This window comes from Cebus imitator, unplaced genomic scaffold (genome assembly GCF_001604975.1).
Source record: "Cebus imitator isolate Cc_AM_T3 unplaced genomic scaffold, Cebus_imitator-1.0 Scaffold0, whole genome shotgun sequence".
NCBI lineage: Eukaryota > Metazoa > Chordata > Mammalia > Primates > Cebidae > Cebus > Cebus imitator.
In genome coordinates, this window is record NW_016107315.1 from 2,831,162 (window position 1) to 2,852,802 (window position 21,641).

Below are 21,641 nucleotides of genomic sequence, written 5' to 3' on the forward strand. Positions count from 1 at the left end.
CTTGTCTCACCACAGTGCTTATTTAGTTGTAATAAAGAAAAGATAACAAATGTAAACAAAAATATTTGAAAATAACATTGTGAGAATAGAAGGAATGATTCTGGAGAATCATCTTCATTTTCCATAGAAAGAGGAAAATAGATAATAACTAACAATAGCTAAAAAATAGTAGAAGCAGCTTCCTGAAGAATTGCAAATAAATTGAAAATGGCAGCCTTTGCGGAGTAGGGACTGGACCTGAGTCAGGCTGAGTCAGAAAAAACATTGTATTTAAAACAAAAATTATTCCTGGGCTCAACTGATCCTCTCACTTTAGCCTCGAGACTAGCTAGGACTACAGGTGTTTTATATTATAAATTTAGTAGTATGCTTTGGCTTTTAAAATTATGTATAGCAATCTGTGATAAAAATAAGCCCCTCAGTGCTCCAGACCCAGAGTTTGGCAGCAAATGGGCAGTGCACACCCTTGCTTTCTAAAGGTCTCTTCCACAAATATATTTACATGAAAAGTTGTCATCATAATTATTATTAAAGGCATTAAAACAGCAAATCCTAATTTGCAGGTAGAAAATATAAAGGTAACTGCCAAGTTCCTAAGAAAGGAAGGAGTCCTGGTTTTCTGACAACCAGTGTGGGTCAGAGTAGCCTCTAATAGAGGCACATGATCACAGGGTAGCTAATAGTCAAGGAAAACTTGTCTGTTACCAGGGTCCAGCTAAGTGGGGACACTGCTGGCTTTCAGCTTATGGACGCCAATACTCAGCTGTAAAGTAGGACTGGTGAATCCTACATTAGTAGTCACTTGCACTCACCTCCCTGACAGGGAAAAAGCTCCTGGGGAGTGTTGGCTGCATACTTACTCTCCCAGATGAAAGGTGTTCTACTGCCTACCTTGAGTTCATCTTTGCTCTGGAAGTTGTCCAGGAGGTGCTGGAAATGCGTGTCACACATCTGGCGGAGCAGTGAGAGAAGGCAGGACACATACTCACCCTAGGAACCAACCCAAAAAAACACTTAGCATGGTCAATTGCAAGGGCTGTGTTCCCCCAATCCACAGAGGGCAAGGAGAGAAGGGTGGGTCTGAGATGGCCCCAATGACCACGGAAGAAAGATGACAAGTCGGGCCTTCAAAAGCTTTCTTTTCTGCTGAGGAAAGCCTGGAGGGATTGTGGGGAATAAGGCCTCTGCAGCATGGGGCTATTGAAAAACCCTGAAGTATAATGAAGTAGTACAGCAAAGTGAGACAAATATTATCCCTTTTTTTTCCCAGGTAAGTTTTGGCTAAATATTCCTTTGTTGCGAAGGCACTGTACAGAAGTCTATAGAGGATACTTGGAACAGGGGAGGGCTTGACCTTCTCTGGATAGAATTTGTACTCTGCCCATCCTGCTGGGCTAGAGCAGCCCTTCTACAAGGATTTCTTTGGAACTTCCTAGAATTTGCACAGGGTTATTGGACCAGGCAAACAAAACACAGCAGATCAATATGCCTGTCTGAAAGTCAGAGGAGTTAAAACTGACCTTTTTGAGGGGACAAGCTATGGGCTTTAAGACAAGTAGAAATTAAAGGACAAGTATCAATGTTTTACATGTCTTCAAGTTTCAACTGGGATTCATGGTATAAAATCCTGCTTTAAGGACTTCAAAAACCATCTTACAGCAACTTTTGGCATGAGGCAGACAAGCATGGCCTCCTCTTAGTTGCCTCCTTAAAAAGGAGGGAGAACATTTACTTTACTTGGGCAATTTTCAAATGTTTATAAACCATGAGAAAGTGATAACAGTTTTTAGTCTCTGAAACCCTTTCTAGGTTATCTGAAATTATTGTTGCCCAGTCTAGAGTACAATGGCATGATCTCAATGCACTGCAACCTATGCCTCCTAGGTGTAAGCAATTCTCCTGTCTCAGCCTCCCGAGTAGCTGGGATTATAGGCACCCACCACCACACCTGGCTAATTTTTTTGTGTATTTTTAGTAGAGAGGGGGTTTTGCCATGTTGGCCAGGCTGGTCTCAAACTCCTGACCTCAGGTGCTCTGCCAGCCTTGGCCTCCCAAAATGTTGGGATTACAGGTATGAGCCACTGTGCCCACACTGAAATTATTAAAAATACACATATATAAAATATATATGTACATGCATCTCATTTTTATCTGAAAAATGGGCATAATAAGCTATAGTTAATTTGTCATGAGGGTCAGATGGGTTGATGTACATAAAGCATTTAAGAACACAGTCCATTATGTAAAAAGGTACTGAATAAGTTACAGTTATCATCATCCTCATTATAATCTATTTAAAATTAATCACTTCCTTAGTACTGCCAAATGAGCTAATATTGGACAAGTGCTTAAAGCAGGGTCTGGCAAACAGCAAGCACTGTGTAAATGTTGGTTAGAAGGCTGGGTTACCAGGAAATGCCAGGGATTTCCTGGTAAATATATATATATATATTTAAAGGAAAGGAATAAAGAATGGCTACTCCATAGGCAGAGCGACCCAGACGTTTTCTACTTACAGTGAGAGTGCCTTCAACAGAGGCTCCTAAAGGGGCACTCTTTCGAAGCCGAGTGCTCCAGAACACATAGGCCTGCTCCCTGAGTGCTCCCTGCTTTCCCTAGCATGCTGTAGCTTGGCTTGCTCCCACAGAGGGTTTTCTTCAGAGAGATAACTGTAATCTCCCATCTGCCAATGGAAAGGTTCCATGAAAACTGTTTATCATGTCCCCACCTCAGGGCTGTGATGTCTACTCTGGGTATAGGAACTGGGGGGTGGGGGCATGAGGGGTCCAAGGCATTGTCTCTCTAACCCTCCTGAGAAGCCTTTCCAGTTTGTTTTTCTTCTAATTAGATCACAGAAAAATCATTATTCAGTAATGCCAGTGAAATTTACCTCATCACACTTTCCCAAATGCTAAAAATTTAGATACAAGCACAATGGACAAAAACAGCTAATTTGTAGATAGAAGCCAATTCTAAGAAAATTATTCTGTCCTGTACATTATTTAGGAGAACCTGTATCAGGGGTTCCTAGAAGAAATAGTTTGTTTTTCACCCTCAACCTCTTACTACCTCTTTCATACATCCCTGCTTCATACCACAATATAGAGAATGACTGGGCTCAAAGTATGGAGGAAAATAGGACAAGAAACATTCCCTGGATCTGCCCTAAGGAAGACTCCTGGGAATGTGAACCTAGAGCTTTCAGAGTGGAGAGGAGAGTCAGATTCAAGACGGGAAAAGGGGAGCATGCTGACAACCATGCAGGAGGGGAGGCTGAGATGAAGGTGGTGGGATGGTAAGATGGAGGGGGAGTGCTGTGGAGAAGCCCCAGGTTAGAAAAGAGGGCAAGAAAACCTGGATGTTAGTTACTAACAGTGATCTCGGCTGTGCACTGCGGGCACCGCTGCCCTCTTACCGCCTCCTGAGCGTGCGATTTGCTCATGATGGTGAGCAGAGTCTGCAAGAGCACGTCCAGGAGGCTCTCCACCATCATCTCTACTTCCTCCATGACATCTGCCTCCTGGAGCGAGCAGCAAGAGAGCACACCATTAGCACCAGGCCAGGCTGATGTATAGCTGGCAGCACTTACTAGGTCAGCCATGGCAGCAGTAGTCTTTTGGATTCCCAACACTAAGCTTAGTCTCACCAACATGCAGTGTCAAGGAACCCAGGACAATGGCTTTCAGAGGAGGTGAGGCACAACTGCCACGGCTGCCCAGGCATGGTAGCTGGGACCTTACCCTAACTCACCACCTGAAACTTTGAATCTCAAGCAGATACATTAATTTTGATATACAAGGCAGAAGCAAAGATCCTGAGTTAAATGTTTTCTTTGATTTCCCTAGACTTGTCAGGAGAAAGCACAACTCTTCTGACAGTTTCAGAAATGATAAAGTTTGAGAAATGGTGACAAATTCACACAACAAGGTGTGGCAGTGGCACCTTCACTAGTACACAGCACTAATGCACATAGAAGTAGCTCATCTTTTTAAGTGCCCTGTTTTCTCCTCAGGGTTTTCTTCTTGGGTGCCTTCAATTTTTGCCAGCCCTGACTGCTGCCTGGATATGCCTGGGCCCATTTCTAGCAGCTCTCTTGCTTCTGTTATGGGGTCTATTTGAAGGACTCCAGCATCAGTGCATCTTTCTCCGGCTATCTCACAAAAACAATGGAGCATGTGTTCTCACTAAGGGCAACTTCATAATTTCGGAAGAGCCTGTCATCCTATTATAGACCTCTCACATTCATCTAAAATTCTGTAGCATGATTTTAATTATCTCACAAAGAGATTCCCGTTGCCCCTTGTCTAAGATCTTTACACTATCACTGGTTCTAATGTCTATCCTTTACCCATCCATCAGTTTGTCATTCACTAAACATTTACCATGTGCCAGTCACTGTTTGAGAACCCGAATATATAGAGGTGAACAAGAGAGATAACATCTCTGCTCTCATTGAGCTTAAATTTCATATTCCCTTTACCCTTCCATCAAATACAATTATACTCTGCCCCATTCCACATGAAGAATTTGAGCAGCTCTTGGGACCAATGTCATCTTTCCTATCTGTCAAACTGATCATAACACTTACCAGTGATGTATCTTTGAGTAGTTACAAGCAATTAATAACACTCATTCTAGCCCCACAAACACAACCAAACCATCACTTCCAGGTTTTTACTGGTTCCCACTCCTATTCCATTCCTCTTTCTTTTTTTGCTTCAATTTCTCTCCTTCCTTTAGCAATAAGCTGCCTACCCCCTCAAATATGACCTTGGGCTACAAGTAGATCTTATGTGCCTGGTGTGGCTTCTCTGAGGCCTGGTGGGAAGAAGGGCTGCTAATTCTTACCTGGAGCCAAGAGCAAATGTTAGCGCCATTATCACCATCACAGTCACTCTCTGCCAAGTTAGACCCCTGTCACCAGATGGTACTTTAAGTCTGAACATTAGAGTATCCTGTTGACTCCCTGTCCCTGCTCAAACAAAAAATATTCTTTTTTTTAGGTCCTCTCCCACTGCATGTGGAGAGCCTATCCTTATATATTCTTATCACCTGACCACTGCCCTTCATTTTAAATGCATGTGAAATTCTATTCTCTAGCAGCTTAATAAAATGGTATAATTTAAAAATCCATTTTTGTTCTACATTTCTTTCCTTACACTTTCCTATAGCTTCCAAATTTTCTGTAATATGCCTTTCTGCTATTATCAAAAGTACATGAAATAAGCATTACTAAAATAAATTCCTACCCTCACCCGTGCCTGATTCATGTCTTTCCTTCTCTCTTTCCCTACCTCAATTCATCCCCTCCTACCACTGATCTCTTTTAAAAAGAAAATATAAAGAGTAAAGAAAATGGGTAAAAGCAGTATCAGTTGAAACCTGATCCCTAAAGCACAATTCTACCATCCTCTGAGGCTCAGAGCTCTGATGGGCAACATTAACCTCTCATATACCCTGACCTCATCTGGCACAGTATAGGAATGCCATATGGGTGGGATCAAGCTGTCAGAAGAGCCTGAATAAGCAAGCTACCTCTCAAGTCTGGGTCTGCCTCCCTGTGCTCATGCCTGAATATTCTCAGAAAACTCCCAAGAATCCAAAATTAAAACCTTTTGATGGAAACAGCATGATACAGAATTGGGCTTTGTGGTACTATAGATAACTATATTTCTGGGTAGATTTATGGTGTTGCAACCTTTAAAAATAGCAAGAATGTGTTGTATTGAGAAACCTGGTGGCAACACAGAGGCTTCCATTCACTTGGGCACCTTCCTGTCACTGATGAAAGCATCTATGACTGAAAAGTGTACAAAGCCATCTGAAAAGTGTACAAGCCATATTAGCAAAGTAACACAAGACAAGGGAAGAGCTGAGCAGGGTGGAGTGGGTGTGGGGCCACTACCAGAGAGCTGGTCTTGACGATGGAGAAGATGCTGCCGAGAATCCCTGAGCAAATAAGCAGCTCTTTCTGCTGCCTCAGGTGAAGGTGGATATGATGGAGAACCACAGGAAGCAGGATGCGGCGGGATTCTGGGAGAGAAAACACAAAGGTGAAGAAGCCTTTAGAGGAGAACTAGCTACTGTGGGAAGCCAGTGGCATTGCGGGACTTAGTTATTCTCAAAGCAAGGGGGGTTGAGACTAGAGCAAAAGTGAAAGTAATCTCCAGCTGGGCGTGGTGGCTCACACCTGAAATCCCAGCACTCTAGGAGGTCAAGGTGGGTGAATCACAAGGTCAAGAGATCGAGACTATCCTGGCCAACATGGTGAAACCCTGTGTCTACTAAAAATACAAAAATTAGCTGGGTATGGTGGTACGTGCCTGTAGTCCCAGCTGCTCGGGAGGCTGAGGCAGGAGAATCTATTTGAACCTGGGAGGCAGAGGTTACAGTGAGCTGAGATTGCACCGCAGCACTCCAGCCTGGCAACTGAGTGAGACTCCATCTCAAAAAAGAAAAAAAAAAAAAAAAAAAAAAAAAAAAAAAAAAAAAAAAAAAAAAAAAAAAAAAAAAAAAAAAAAAAAAAAAAAAAGTGAAGGTAATCTCCTTTCCTTACAAGGGCCTAAAAGCCCACTGCCTGGAGTATACAAGCCATCACATGACATTATTCTTCCATCTTTCTTTCCTTTGTTTTCAAGACAAAGCATCCATGGCATTTCATGCAGGATGAATGTTAGGAGTCTGCTTCCAAATGAAGTCTCTTTTTTTTGGTAACAGGGTCTCTCTCAGGCTAGAGTGGAGTGGCATAATCATGGCTCCCTGCAGCTTAAACCTTCTAGGATTGCTAAAGCAATCCTCCTACCTCAGCCTCCCATGCAGATAAGATCACAGGTGTATGCTACCACACTCAGATAAGTTTTTAATTTTTTGTAGAGATGAGGTCTCACTATGCTGCCCAGCTAGTCTTAAACTCCTGGGCTCAAGCAATTCTTTCTCCTTGGCCTCTCCAAATGCTAAGATTACAGGTTTGAGTCACCATACCTGGTCCCAGATGAAATCTCTCTAATGATTAGATTCCAAATTAAAAGCACAGTTTACAGTGACAATTCCATTTAAATGGTATACTTCGTATGAACTACACTGACTGAACTTGCAGACTTGAAATGGATTATAGATTGTCCCTCTTCATGCCCTGGCGAGGTAGGTAGTCTGACACTTCCACCCCTGTGAGTATTTACCTTGCCATAGTCATCAGGCCTGTTCCCTCTCCCCGACAGGCTTGTTAAATTGCTGCTCAGTGGTACACAGCAATGAACAGAATTGAAGCATGACCTTTGTCTTGTCATAAAACTTTGATAATTAGCCAACATTTACCACCAATCCTACTGTACACTTCAAATGATTTCCTTTTCTTTTCTCCCAGTGTTACCGGAATAGCACTTTCATCAAGAGGTGACTATATTTAGAATCCTAAATTCAGGAAGGCTGAGTCCTACATCAAGCTCCCTTTTTAACTCAATCTGAGACCTCAGGCAAGTTGACTCCTCTCATGAGCTTTATTTTCCTCATCTGTAGAATGAGATTTAAGGGCCTCTTCTATAATACATGTGCTTCACAAAGGTGGTTAGGAGACAAAGTGAAATACAAGTGTGAATGCATTTCTGGCACCCTGTACTCCTATGTGGTCAGTGATTGTGTACTCTGCAGGTCCCATCATATGGGGCCAGCATGATATAGTCACAAACAAGCCATGGCATTTGGGATTGATCATTCATATCTGTCCTTAGTTAAGATTTCCACTTGAAATTCAGACAGGAAATCTTTTTCAGTCAAAGACAAATTACATGACATATAAGAGATTTGGGCACTACCTTGTCAAATACTTAGAATATGTTCCAACAGAATGGAATACTAGCTAGTCTAGATTTAAAAGGCTGCTTGGATACAAAACGTTGATACTGCACTGTATAGACGAAAATACCAACATACTTAGTATTTGTAAAAACGAATAGCTCCTTACAGAAGAAACAGTAGTTTGTTACTAGAACCTGATGAAGAAGAGACCAAACTCATACTTTGAGAATATTAGTGCTGGTCAAAGGACATCACTGGTAAAGAACCTTTTGCTTCGGAGAAGATGCTGCAATTCAGGCATTCAATGAAAGTGAGATGCAAATGAAATTTTGGTGGCGTTTGTCATCTTAAATCCAAATACGTAGTCCAATGCCACATAAATATTAAGAAAATTTTTCTGAAGTGTTCGTGTGAAACAGCAAGTACATGCAGAAATATTAGAAATAAAGTATGTCAGTGAAAGCAATCTGTAACTCCCCTTCCCACATATTTTGAAAGCACTTTCTTTAAGCAGTGCAGAAAGCTCGAGTGTGTCCAGTGGCCTCAGTGACAGTGTGCTCAAACCATTAATAAAATCTTCAGTGCAGGAGCTGGAGAAGAGAGATCTATTTACCAGCATAAACAGTTCCTGGTGGAAAAGATTACTTTCTTAGTGGCAGCTTTACTATTAGCAATACTATACATTGGCACGGCTAAGTCAAAGGGAACATCTATTTAGTATTACAAATGTGTGTAGCACTGGGCTGAGAAATTTTTGTCCTTATACTTTAAAAGTCAAACCTAAAAAAATTAACCATCAAAAATTATAATTATAAAAATTCTAATAGTTGTTTTGCTGGTGTTTCAGATTTATGTGTGTGCCCCGGAAGTTTATGCTAGCACACTGATATTATACAGAAAGGATCAGGCTCATATTGATCATTAATATATGGCCATTGAGTATCTGGTTGTCCCTTCAAGGCAGAACTTGATCGCATATGATGTGGCTTCAGGAATGAAACCAGAAGTTCTTCGTGAAAGGCAGACTAGGCTGCTAATATATTAGATTGTTCTGACCCCGTGGAGAGAATAAAGAGCTCCCTGTCCATTTCTCTCTCTAATCCTTAGTTGGTTCTCCAAAGACTGGAAAAGGAATCGAGTGGTATGGCAAAGAAACAAGAAAGCATAGGGTCCTCAGGGCCCCCTTTCAGGGCCTCTTTTATTTTCTTGGCTTATCTTTATCCCCTTGAGATAGTCCCTTCTCTTTTCTTCTCCTTCCTTTCCTGAGGGTTTTCCTCTGTTCTTGGAAGCTGTGAGCCTGGAGCCAGGGCCCTCATCAATGGGATTAGTGCCCTTTTAAAAAAGAGACCCCAGAGAGCTGCCTTGTCCCTTCTGCCATGTAAGAACACAGAAGATAGCTGTCTATGAACCAGGAAGTGGGCCTCGCCAGACACTGAATCTGCTGGTGCTTTGATCTTAGACTTCCCAACCTCCAGAACTGTGAGGAAGTTTGTTGTTTACATGCCACCCAGTCCATGGCATTTTGTTACAGTAGCCTGAATGGACTGACACCATCCCAGAGACATGCCTCCATGTGTAGATTCCTAGGAATAAACTGTAAGGCAGTAGGTGTAGGTCTTCTCTATTATAGTTTACCAAAAATTCTGCATCTTAACGGTCACTGGTTTCTTGCACAAAGGTTGAGGAAACTGATCTTCTGATTACCACCTGGCTACCACCCCTGGAAGGAAGGAAAGGTGAGTCTGACTCTCATCCCAACTTGATTTACCTGAGAAAGAAAACAGGCGGCTGTCCACTGTCCTGGCAATGGACTGAAGTTTGACCACGTCCATTGATTGCCCAATGTGCACAGTGCTGGGCATACTCCCCAGTGTCCCTCTCACAAACTCTGCTACCTCTTGCACGGTGAACATTTGAAGCAGCTCGTCAAAGATGGTTGGGAAAGAATTGAGGAGTGCTGCCTGCAGAAGCAAATGAAGCTGTGGTTAGCACAGAGTTAGGGTGTGTGTCAGAGTGTGTGTCTATCTTTCATGCTCAATAACACAAGGTGGTGAGAGGCTGAAAGGGCATTGTAGCATCTCTGCCTTGGGTGGGCTCCTCCCTGGCCATTGACTGCGGACTCAGGCATGGAGCAAGAAGAACCAAAAAGGAAACCAAAATAAGATAATTTACTGGGGTCCAGGGAATTTGAAGCTTTCGTAACTTGCATTTGGCATTTTCTGACAAGAGAAGGGGGTATCAAGAGAAATTTGCTCAACATGGCTTAGGATCCACAACTGTTTTCATTCATAAAATGGATTCATATTTTTTGTTTGTCTCTATGATCAAGTTCTTGACTTTCCAATTTTGGTTCCATACTCAAGAAAGTATGGTAGAGAGAGCTGAGTTCCTTCCAGCAGCACCAGCTGAAATTTGCTCACAGCCCTGCAGCCAGTGACCCAGTTCTGAGAGCTGTACCATTTCCCCAGAACAGAGATGCTAATTTGCAACCATGAAATCTGAAGACTTCATAAATATTTTCTTCATAAATAATGTATAGTAGTCTCAAGAGTAAATTTAAGAGGATGGGAAATGTGTGTATTTAGTTAGCCATATACTCTTGAGGACTGTTGATGTGGGCTTAGAGTTCAGCAACCTAGATGCCCAAGCAAGGGCAGTGGGAGTGTGTGTGTTAGGCTTTTCTTCCAGGATGTAAGCTCTGGCAGGACCATAAGGTAGTGTCTTGACAACAATTTGATAATGGTATGCAGAGCACTGTAGGAGAAAGAGAATGGGTTTTGGAATTAGATACAAGTTCAAACCCAAGCTTTAACGCTTACCTGCAACATAAACTTTGGCAAGTTACTGCCTAATTCTGTTTCCATATCTATAAAACGGGGATGATGCTATTACTTATTTCTTGATTCTGGTATGAGGGAAAATTCAATTGCTTTACATAAAGTTTCCAGTAGAGTTCCTGGAACACAGTAGGCCTTTGATACATGCTGGTTCTCATTATTTTCTCTTGCCTAAGTGGAAGCAGCATGAGGACTTTTTTCACTTCTCACTTCCCTTATGCCATTAACTCAAGATTTACAAAGAGAAATGAAGTGCTATCTTGAGACAAAAAGATGAGAACGTACCCTTCCCAAATGGCAGGTTGGGGGAGGAAAGGCTGTTTTCTTGATGCTCCATCAGACAAAAGACACTGGCTTAGAGTGAGTGAAAATTTATGCAATGGGAAACAGGCTTGTGCTGTGATCTTTGTTCAGGCCAGGCCCAAGTGCAGAACTTATATGAATTCTATCTGTCTATCTGTCCATCCATCCATCCATCTATCTATCTGAATTCTATCAGGGATTTATAACTCCCTGGAATATAAAAAAGATTGTTTTGGAGTAATTGAAACCAGAACAAAACATACCGTTAGCAGCTTAGATATAAAAGACAAAGGAGTGGTGAAGTAGGTGCTTTATAATGAATAACAAACACTAATTCATTTGCTCTCTTAAGTGGTAAAATTTCCTGTACCTAAAGATAACCAGGACAGAGGACTCTCACACCCTGATGTCTTCTAGTGGTCATAATCAAAGACATAAAGTCTAACTGAATAATATATATATTGAGAGTTGTGAAACTCAGGAAACATGAGCCTTGCACCAAAGAAGGTCTGATCGTCACACAGGTCTTAGCTGAGGCCAGATGTAAGCTATTTATCTTGATATGGTAAGAGTGTGTCATTCAGTACAGAACGTTACTGTGTTACCAAGTTTCCAGAAAGCATATCTGCATTGCTTTGCTAGCTACCTCTAATCTCTCCATATTTTGGCTGTAGGAAGGGAATGGAAGAGGAAGATGAACAGCTTAAGGTACTTAGGAGGGGAGATTACAGAAGGAGTCTTCCTTACAGAGGCACCTGGAAGCCTTGAGGTACTTGCTTATAGAGTCCCTTATAGAATCAAGGAAGCCTTGAGGTACTCCCAATTGATCATCTGTCCTCTGGGCTGAGAAACCTACAGGCAACTGGTATCAAAAGGCAACACAGAGGCAAGTGGAAAACAAAAAGTAGACTATTTTAAACTTAAATAAGACAGAGTTTAAACATACACTTGGGTTAACAATATACTTGGCAGTGCCTGAATGACTGAGCATGAGAGAGGCTGTCTGATCTTTGCTGACAGGTTTTGGCATAATATTTAGCTTCAAAAAGTTGAAGAACTATAATCCATTAGATAAAAATTCTGACATTCATTTTGTAAGATAAAATGCCTCCCTTTTGACTGGGAAAATAAATTCTTGATTTGTTCTAGGGTAAGGCTGGGTGGAAAGGTAATGGATTAGCTGGCCCAGGCAGTTTTGTTTGTTTTTGAGACAGGGTCTCACTCTGTTGCCCAGGCTGAAGTGCAGTGGTGCAATCACAGCTCACTGTAGCCTACTTCTGTCAATTCATCAAACTCATTCTCTGTCCAGTTTTGTTCCCTTGCTGGCAAAGAGTTGTGGTCCTTTGGAGGAGAAGAGGCGTTCTGATTTTTGGAATTTTCAGTCTTTTTGCAATGGTTTTTCCTCATTTTCATGGAATTATCTATTTTTGGACTTTGATGTCTTTGATGTTAGTGGCAAAAGGTTGGTGACCTTTGGATGGGGTTTCTGTGTGGATGTCCTTTTTGTTGATGTTGATGCTATTCCTTTCTGTTTGTTAGTTTTCCTTCTAATAGTCAGGCCCCTCTGCTGTAGGTCTGCTGCGGTTTGCTGGAGGTCCACTCCAGACCCTGCTTGCCTGGGAATCACCAGCAGGGGTTGAAGAACAGCAAAGATTGCTGCCTGTTCCTTCCTCTGGAAGCTTCATCCTGGAGGGGCACCCGCCAGATGCCAGCCAGAGCTCTCCTGTATGAGGTGTCTGTCAACCCCTGCTGGGAGGTGTCTCTCAGTAAGGAGGTATAGGGGTCAGGGACCCACTTGAGGAGGCAGTCTGTTCCTTAGCAGAGCTTGAGCGCTGTGCTGGGAGATCTGCTGCTAGAGAGTTGGCAGGCAGGAACATTTAAGTCTGCTGAAGCTGTGCCCACAGCGGCCCCTTCTTCCAGGTGCTCTTTCCCAGGGTGACGGGAGTTTTAGCTATAAGCTCTTGACTGGGGCTGTTGCCTTTCTTTCAGAGATGGCCTGCTTGGAGAGGAGGAATCTAGAGAGGCAGTCTGGTTACAGCGGCTTTGCAGCCCTGCAGTCCTACCCTCCTGATGGCTTTGTTTATACTGTGAGCAGGGAAAACCACCTACTCAAACCTCAGTAATGGTGGATGCCCCTCCCCCCATGAAGCTCAAGCGTCCCACGTTGACTTCAGACTGGTGTGCTGGCAGTAAGAATTTCAAGCCAGTGGATCTTAGCTTGTTGGGCTCCATGAAAGTGGAATCCGCTGAGCTAGACCACTTGGCTCCCTGTCTTCAGCCCCCTTTCCAGGGGAGTGAATGGTTGTCTCACTGGCATTCCAGGCTCCACTGGGATATGAAAAAAAACTCCTGCAGCTAGCTTGCTGTTTGCCCAAATGGTTGCCCCGTTTTGTGCTTGAAACCCAGGGCCCTGGTGGTGTAGGCACCTGAGGGAATCTCCTGGTTTGTGGGTTGCAAAGACTGTGGGAAAAGCATAGTATCTGGGCCTGAATGCACTGTTCGTCATGGCACAATCCCTCATGGCTTCCCTTGGCTTGGGGAGGGAGATCCCCAACCCCTTGTGCTTCCTGGGTGAGGCGACACCCCACCCTGCTTTGGCTCATCCTCCGTGGGCTGCACCCACTGTCTAGCCAGTCCCAATGAGATGGGCCAGGTACTCAGTTGGAAATGCAGAAATCACCCGCCTTCTGTGTTGATCTCGCTGGGAGCTGCTGACTGGAGCTGTTCCTGTTCTGCCATCTTATCAGCCCTCCAATCCTAATCTAATTTTAATTCTTAGCCAAAGTTTCCTAGTTATTCCTACTGTTTTTCAAATTATTTCACTCAGCTTCTGGAATGGACAAATACTAATCTAAATTTTCTTTTTTTTTGTTTGAGATGGAGTCTCGCTCTGTTGCCCAGCCTGGAGTGCACTGGTGTGATCTTGGCTCACAGTAACCTCTGCCTCCTGGGTTCAGGAAATTCTCCTGCCTCAACCTCCCTAGTAGCTGGGACTACAGGTGCACGCTACCATGCCCAGCTAAGTTTTTGTATTTTTAGTAGAGATGGGGTTTCACCATGTTGCCTGGTCTGGTCTTGAACTCCTGAGCTCAAGCAATCTGCCTGCCTTGGCCTCCCAAAATGCTAGGATTATAGGAGTGAGCCACTGCACCTGGCCAATTTTCTTTAATACAATGATTAATCAGGAAATAAAATTCCCTATATATTCTGAATATCTCCAGTGAATAAGATGTTCATAAAAAACTAAGTAGTGGTAGCTAAATAAATTTGGTTTAAAGGCTGTTCACAAGAACAAATTGGTGCTGCTTCTCCAACATAAAGCCACTGAGCTGTTTTACATCTGGCAGCTGTGGCACAGCCAGCTTTGCAGTAAAAGTAGCATTTTGTTGTATCAGGTATTTCCTTGTAAATCACCCCTTACCCAATACACATGATCCTGGCAAGGCTTCTTCAATGCTGAAAACCAGAGGACAAAGAAATTACCGCTAAGAAAGAGGAACCCAGGAACAAAGCTTCCCTGAAACATACGAACCTGAGTAAAAAGGAGTGTTTCTGAGTTTCTGCTGTCCAGACTTAGCACAAACCGGATGGACTGGAAAAGTTCTTGGATACTGGATCTGAATTGTTCCTCTTCCATTCCACAAGTAGCTCGTGAGTACAGGATTCGTGACTGTACAATGAACTTGAAAAGGTACTCCAAGGCCTGGAAAGTGCATGAGAAAAAGGGATGGAGAGGTGTTGAAGATGCCTAGGAACTCACATAACAGAAAACACAGGGCAAAGTAACAGTAGTTTCTACAATAAAATCAGGTGATGGGCAATTCTAACTATGGAGATAGGCACTTTATTTTTAAAAACTTTTTCCCAAATATCTAAATTGTCACCAAGCAGTAGCTATCTTCTTATTGAAAGAATCATCAAATAATTTCACAACTGTTTTCTGAGATTCTGGAATTAAGGATCCACAGACTGTTTTAGAAATAGTTGAATTCAAGAACTTTCAGAATTAAAAAAAAAATGTTTATCTGTATTTTTTTTTTCAGGTTTGGAAATAAAGGGATCAAAAGACAAGGATGTAAGAAATAATCAGGTTTATTGCAAGAAGCAAGTGTCCTAAAAAGGACTCAGGAGTCCTTAGCCTTAAGAGTCTCCTGCATCTTTAAGAAATAGCTGGGGTTTGACACAGTTCCTCCTTTTTCACCAGGGATCACAGAAATCTGAAGAAAACTTGTCGCAGGCTGCACAGCAGCTGACAGGCCTGATATACCCACTATCTACCCTCTTCTCACCAAGACATCTGCCATAGACAGTTCATAAATAGTACAAGATGAAGCTTCTGCAAAAGTCTGGGAGTAGAATCCGATTCTGAGGAGTTCCTGCTGCTTGGCCCATGCTTACAGAGTAATTCTCTTTTAAGAGAACAAATTCAAGACCCAAGACTATGTTTTCTAATCAAAGAAATGCCACAAATTTCCCACACACTGAAAAGGCAGAGATAATGGAGAGAAACTCATGCAAGGATGAAACAGACAGAAGTTAGGTACTTGAAATATAAAACAGAAAACAATTCCCAAACTACCTTTCATGATCTATCCATCTGTTAGAAGGTTTGGAAAAGCAGAAGAACTTAGTAGTTTGGGGCACATACAAAATTCAGGTGGCACTGGGGAATGCCAGTTTAGAATAATGTATCTTCCAGGGCTTATACCAGAAGATTCTGTAGAAGAAATTACTGTGCAGCCTCATTTCCATAAATGCTACACCCTCTGTTCTAGTAGCTTTTTAATGCCTATTCTATAAAGAACTTGAAAGATCTGTTAATTTCTAAACCCAGACACTTGCAGGCCGGACTCTGCCCTGCTCTAGTATGTCTATACTGTGGTGACATCCTAGAGCAGGGGAAGAGTCTGGCCTGCAAGTGTCTTCAGGTCCATGAAGCAGAAAGTATACACTTCTGAGCCAGCTTCAGTTAACAGGTTATGCCAGTTTTAAGTCACTGAAGTAGGAGGTATTTTCTATCAGAACAAAGAAAATAAATATTTGCATTTCCCAAACCAAACGGCTGGGTAACAGGTCTGACCTTCCCCTTTAGGTATTTTGGTTTTGTATGATTAAGATGGCTTGCTGGGCTCAGCAGAGGACAAAAGAGGGACAGGGTCAGGACTGAAACCCTGGAATCCTTATAGGTAGGGATTAGAATCCTTATAGGTAAAGGACAGAATAGATCTCCTTGGAGCAACCTAAAAAAGCTAGGATGGCTTCCTCAGTCAAGTCACATAGAAAATGAAAAGTATGCTAAGACCTGGAAAGATTTATGAAAAATGGATTATGCATAGAATTAGAACATGAACTTGTTGAGCATATTATTGTCATATGCCCAAGCCCAGGAAGATGCAGGAAGGATCAACAATTACGTGGAGCACTGGAAATAAAGACAGGAAAATAAACTAGATTTTTTTTTTGAAAAGTGAAATCTTAGGACACCTGAGATGTAGGCAAATCTAATTATGTGCTCCATACTACTCTAATTTTAAAAAGGTATTTTTTGTTTGTTTTTTAAGTTTGAAACAGCTACCACAAGAGATGCAATGATTGGCATGAAACATCCACCAGTTTCTAGGAGGCAGAACCAGACAGCCAACTGACTTGCACCTTTTGGGCATGAGAGCTTGGTTCCTCTATTAAATGGCCACATAATATAAGAAGAAACTAGCAGAGGAGCACAGGGCTGGTATCAGAGAAGTCTCCATGCAAACCTAGATAAGGACATGGAAAATAAGCCCACTTCCAGTCATCCCTCAGTACCTGACTTCCCTCTTCCCCACTCCTCTTGATTTTTTTGGATCAGCACCATCTTGGTCAGGACCAGATGATGCTGGCCACCTCTGACAGATTCAACTGGGGAAGGAGAGTGGGGCAGAAGAGTGGAGTAGAAGGTGAGGGGTGGAGCCTGTGGAATTTGTTCAAGGTTTAAAGGTGCTCCTAATACTGTGTAGAGACAATGGAGCACTTAACTGTGGCTGAAGTAGCTGCCCTGTCCATTTTTGCTTAAGTTAATAAATCTGTAAGAAGAAGAGATCCTAAAAGTTATTACCATGTTTGTATCAACAAGAAGATCCACCGTGCCCTCTCTTTCCTCCTTGTGGCTAATTGCTAAGGAACTGATACAGCTCAGCATTGTAAGGTGTGCTGTTGTTCTGGAATGCCTTGTGACAAGCTACCCTAAAACCCATCATGACAACCCCGACATGCCCCTCACATTGTGAACAAATAATATAACCAAGAAAGAAATAATGAACTTTTTATTTTCACCTTCTTTAATAGAACTTTTTTTTAAGGTTATGATTCTGAAGGTGAAAGGAAGAAATAAGATTATGAGTGGCAAGATATAGTGAATCAAAGGTATTAAAGAAGTTTCCTGGTCCATAGTTTTTGATATTGGAATAAGAAGTATCAGGCCAAGAACATGTATCCTATGAAGAAGGGGGAAAACAGGATTAGATGGAAACTTACTATTTGGGTGAAGGAGACTTGTAAATTGCAATCTGACGAAGAAGGGGAAATGGCCTGATAAAACCTTAGTGTTGGATGTATTAAGAGAATAAGTTTGAAATGGTGAGAATACATATGAAAACACCTCAGAAAAATGCTCCCCCAAAGGGAATTCTTCCTTCTCCTCACCCAAACCTTATCTTTCCCAGAATTCTGTACCTCCGTAAATGGCCCTGTCATCAACTCAGCTGATTTAGCAAGACCTTTTGGAAATAGGCTCAGTTCACCCTTATTATCTTCTTCTACATCCAGTCTAGCATTTGAAAGCTCCCACTTTAGTCCTATCAGTTGCCTTTTGGTTCCTTAAAAACCCAAGCTCTTGGGGCTAGTGTGGTGGCTCACGCCTGTAAACCTAGCACTTTGGGAGTTGGAGGTGGGTGGATCACCTGAGGTCAGGAGTTTGAGACTAGCCTGGCCAACATGGTGAAACCCTGTCTCCATTAAAAACACAAAAAATTAGCCAGGTATGGTAGCACACACCTGTAATTCCAGGTACTTGGGAGGCTGAGACAGGAGAATCACTTGAATCCAGGAAGCAGGGGCTGCAGTGAGCAGAGATCATGCCTCTGCACTCCAGCCTGGGCAACAAGAGTGATACTCTGTCTCAAACAAACAAACAAACAAACAAACAAAAAACAAAAACTCAAGCTCTTGGCCATGCCTGGCGGCTCATGCCTGTAATCCCAGCACTTTGGGAGGCCAAAGCAAGCAGATCACCTGAGGTCAGGGGTTCAAGACCAGCCTGGCCAAAATGGTGAAAAACCATCTCCAAAAAAAAAATACAAAAATTAGCTGCATGGTGGTACATGCCTGTAATCCCAGCTGCTCAGGAGGCTGAGGCAGGACAATTTCACTTGAACCCAGGAGGCAGAGGTTGCACTGAGCAGACATCAGGCCACTGCACTCTAGCCTGGGTTGCAGAGTAAGTGAGATTCTGTCACAAAAAAACAAAACAAAACAAAACCCAAGCTCTTTCCCATTTAGGCTTTTAAACATTCTGTTTCTGCACCCTGGAGTGCTCATTCTCCAACTCTTAATACTGACTTCAGCTTAGAGATCACCTTCTTAGAGAAGCTTTCCCAAACCCTTGATCTGAAATAAACCCTCCTTTCCAGCCAGTCTGTTCCATGATCTTATTTCCTTCATGGTACTCATCAAGTTGTTTTGTTGTTGTTGCTGTTTTTCTTTTTCTTTTTATTTTTTTTAAATTGCATTTTAGGTTTTGGGGTACATGTGAAGAACATGCAAGATTGTTGCATAGGTACACACATGGCAGTGTGATTTGCTGCCTTCCTCCCCCTCACCTATATCTGACATTTCTCCCCATGCCATCCCCTCAACTCCCCACCCCCACTGTCCCTCCCCTATTTCCCCCCAACAGACCCCAGTGTGTAGTGCTCCCCTCCCTGTGTCCATGTGTTCTTGTTGTTCAATACCCGCCTATGAGTGAGAACATGCGGTGTTTGATTTTCTGCTCCTGTGTCAGTTTGCTGAGAATGATGGCTTCCAGGTTCATCCATGTCCCTACAAAGGACATGAACTCATCGTTTTTGATGGCTGCGTAATATTCCATGGTGTATATGTGCCACATTTTCCCTGTCCAGTCTATCATCGATGGGCATTTGGGTTGGTTCCAGGTTTTGCTATTGTAAACTGTGCTGCAATGAACATTCGTGTGCACGTGTCCTTATAGTAGAATGATTTATAATCCTTTGGATATATACCCAGTAATGGGATTGCTGGGTCAAATGGAATTTCTATTTCTAGGTCCTTGAGGAATCGCCACACTGTCTTCCACAATGGTTGAACTAATTTACACTCCCACCAACAGTGTAAAAGTGTTCCTATTTCTCCACATCCTCTCCAGCATCTGTTGTCTCCAGATTTTTTAATGATCGCCATTCTAACTGATGTGAGATGGTATCTCAATGTAGTTTTGATTTGCATTTCTCTAATGACCAGTGATGATGAGCATTTTTTCATATGTTTGTTGGCCTCATGCATGTCTTCTTTTGTAAAGTATCTTTTCATATCCTTTGCCCACTTTAGAATGGGCTTGTTTTTTTCTTGTAAATCTGTTTTAGTTCTTTATAAATTCCGGATATCAGCCCTTTGTCGGATGGGTAAACTGCAAAAATTTTTTCCCATTCTGTTGGTTGCCGATTCACTCTAATGACTGTTTCTTTTGCTGTGCAGAAGCTGTGGAGTTTAATTAGATCCCATTTGTCTATTTTGACTTTTGTTGCCAATGCTTTTGGTGTTTTGGTCATGAAGTCCTTACCTAAGCCTATGTCCTGAATGGTTTTTCCTAGATTTTCTTCTAGGGTTGTTATGGTGTTAGGTCTTATGTTTAAGTCTTTAATCCATCTGGGGTTAATTTTAGTGTAAGGTGTCAGGAAGGGGTTCAGTTTCTGCTTTCTGTACATGGCTAGCCAGTTTTCCCAACACCGTTTATTAAACAGGGAATCCTTTCCCCATTGCTTGTTTTTGTCAGGTTTGTCAAAGATCAGATGGTTGTAGATATGTTGTATTGCCTCCGAAGCCTCTGTTCTGTTCCATTGGTCTATATCTCTGTTTTGGTACCAGTACCATGCTGTTTTGATTACTGTAGCCATGTTGTATAGTTTGAATTCTGGTAGTGTGATGCCTCCGGCTTTGTTCTTTTTGCTTAGAATTGACTTGGCTATGCGGGCTCTCTTTTGTTTCCATATGAAGTTTAAGGTGTTTTTTTCTAGTTCTGTGAAGAAGGTCATTGGTAGCTTGATGGGGATATCATTGAATCTGTAAATTACTTTGGGCAGTATGGCCATTTTCATGATATTGATTCTTCCTAACCATGAGCATGGAATGTTTCTCCATCGGTTTGTGTCCTCTCTTATTTCCTTGAGCAGTGGTTTCTAGTTCTCCTTGAAGAGGTCCTTTACGTTCCTTGTTAGTTGTATTCCTAGGTATTTTATTCTCTTTGTAGCAATTGTGAATGGCAGTTCATTCTTGATTTGGCTTTCATTAAGTCTGTTATTGGTGTATAGGAATGCTTGTGATTTTTGCACGTTAATTTTGTATCCTGAGACTTTGCTGAAGTTGCTTATCAGCTTCAGGAGACTTTGGGCTGTGACGATGGGGTCTTCTAGATATACCATCATGTTGTCTGAAAATAGAGACTATTTGACTTCCTCCTTTCCTATTTGAATACCCTTTATTTCTTTTTCTTGCCTGATTGCTCTGGCTAGAACTTCCAATACTCTATTGAATAGGAGTGGTGAGAGAGGGCATCCTTGTCTAGTGCCAGATTTCAAAGGGAATGCATTCAGTTTTTGCCCATTCAGTATGATATTGGCTGTTGGTTTGACATAAATAGCTTTTATTATTTTGAGATACGTTCTGTCAATACCTAGTTTATTGAGTGTTTTTAGCATAAAGGGCTGTTGAATTTTGTCAAAGGCATCAATTGAGATAATCATGTGGTTTTCGTCTTTGGTTCTGTTTATGTGGTGAATTACGTTTATGGACTTGCATATGTTGAACCAGCCTTGCATCCCTGGGATGAATCCTACTTGATCGTGGGGATAAGCTTTTTGATGTGCTGTTGCAATCGGCTTGCCAGTATTTTATTGAAGATTTTTGCATCTATGTTCATCATGGATATTGGCCTGAGGTTTTCTTTTCTTGTTGAGTCTCTGCTGGGTTTTGGTATCAGGATGATGTTGGTCTCATAAAATGATTTGGGAAGGATTTCCTCTTTTTGCATTATTTGGAATAGTTTCAGAAGGCATGGTACCAGCTCCTCTTTGTATGTCTGGTATATTTTGGCTGTGAACCCGTCTGGACCTGGGCTTTTTTTGGGTAGTAGGCTCTTAATTGCTGCCTCAACGTCAGACCTTGTTATGGGTCTGTTCAGGGTTTCAGCTTCTTCCTGATTTAGGCCTGGGAGGAGGCAAGTGTCCAGGAATTTATCCATTTCTTCCAAGTTTACTAGTTTTTGTGCATAGAGTTGTTTGTAATAATCTCTGATGATGGTATGAATTTCTGTGGAATCTGTGGTGATATCCCCTGTATCGTTTTTTATTGCATCAATTTGGTTATTCTCTCTTTTCTTATTAATCTGGCTAGTGGTCTATTTTGTTGATCTTTTCGAAAAACCAGCTCCTGGATTTA

At 42.2% G+C, this 21,641-nt stretch overlaps 1 protein-coding gene across 7 annotated transcripts in view; it reads right to left on the minus strand.

Annotated features, from left to right (window-relative positions):
• The window catches only part of DOCK3 (dedicator of cytokinesis 3), a 682,827-nt gene that overhangs the window by 83,101 nt on the left and 578,085 nt on the right, over positions 1 to 21,641 (minus strand). For 6 of the 7 annotated variants that reach the window (XM_017497238.2, XM_017497072.2, XM_017496999.2 and 3 more), the window contains 5 exons: positions 14,467 to 14,637; positions 9,563 to 9,755; positions 5,906 to 6,033; positions 3,374 to 3,520; positions 892 to 990 (listed from right to left, as the gene is read on the minus strand). In XM_017497238.2, the coding sequence (XP_017352727.1) occupies positions 892 to 990; positions 3,374 to 3,520; positions 5,906 to 6,033; positions 9,563 to 9,755; positions 14,467 to 14,637 (738 nt within the window). The remainder of the gene's footprint in view (positions 1 to 891; positions 991 to 3,373; positions 3,521 to 5,905; positions 6,034 to 9,562; positions 9,756 to 14,466; positions 14,638 to 21,641) is intronic. The other variant, XM_017497162.2, reaches the window with a different exon arrangement.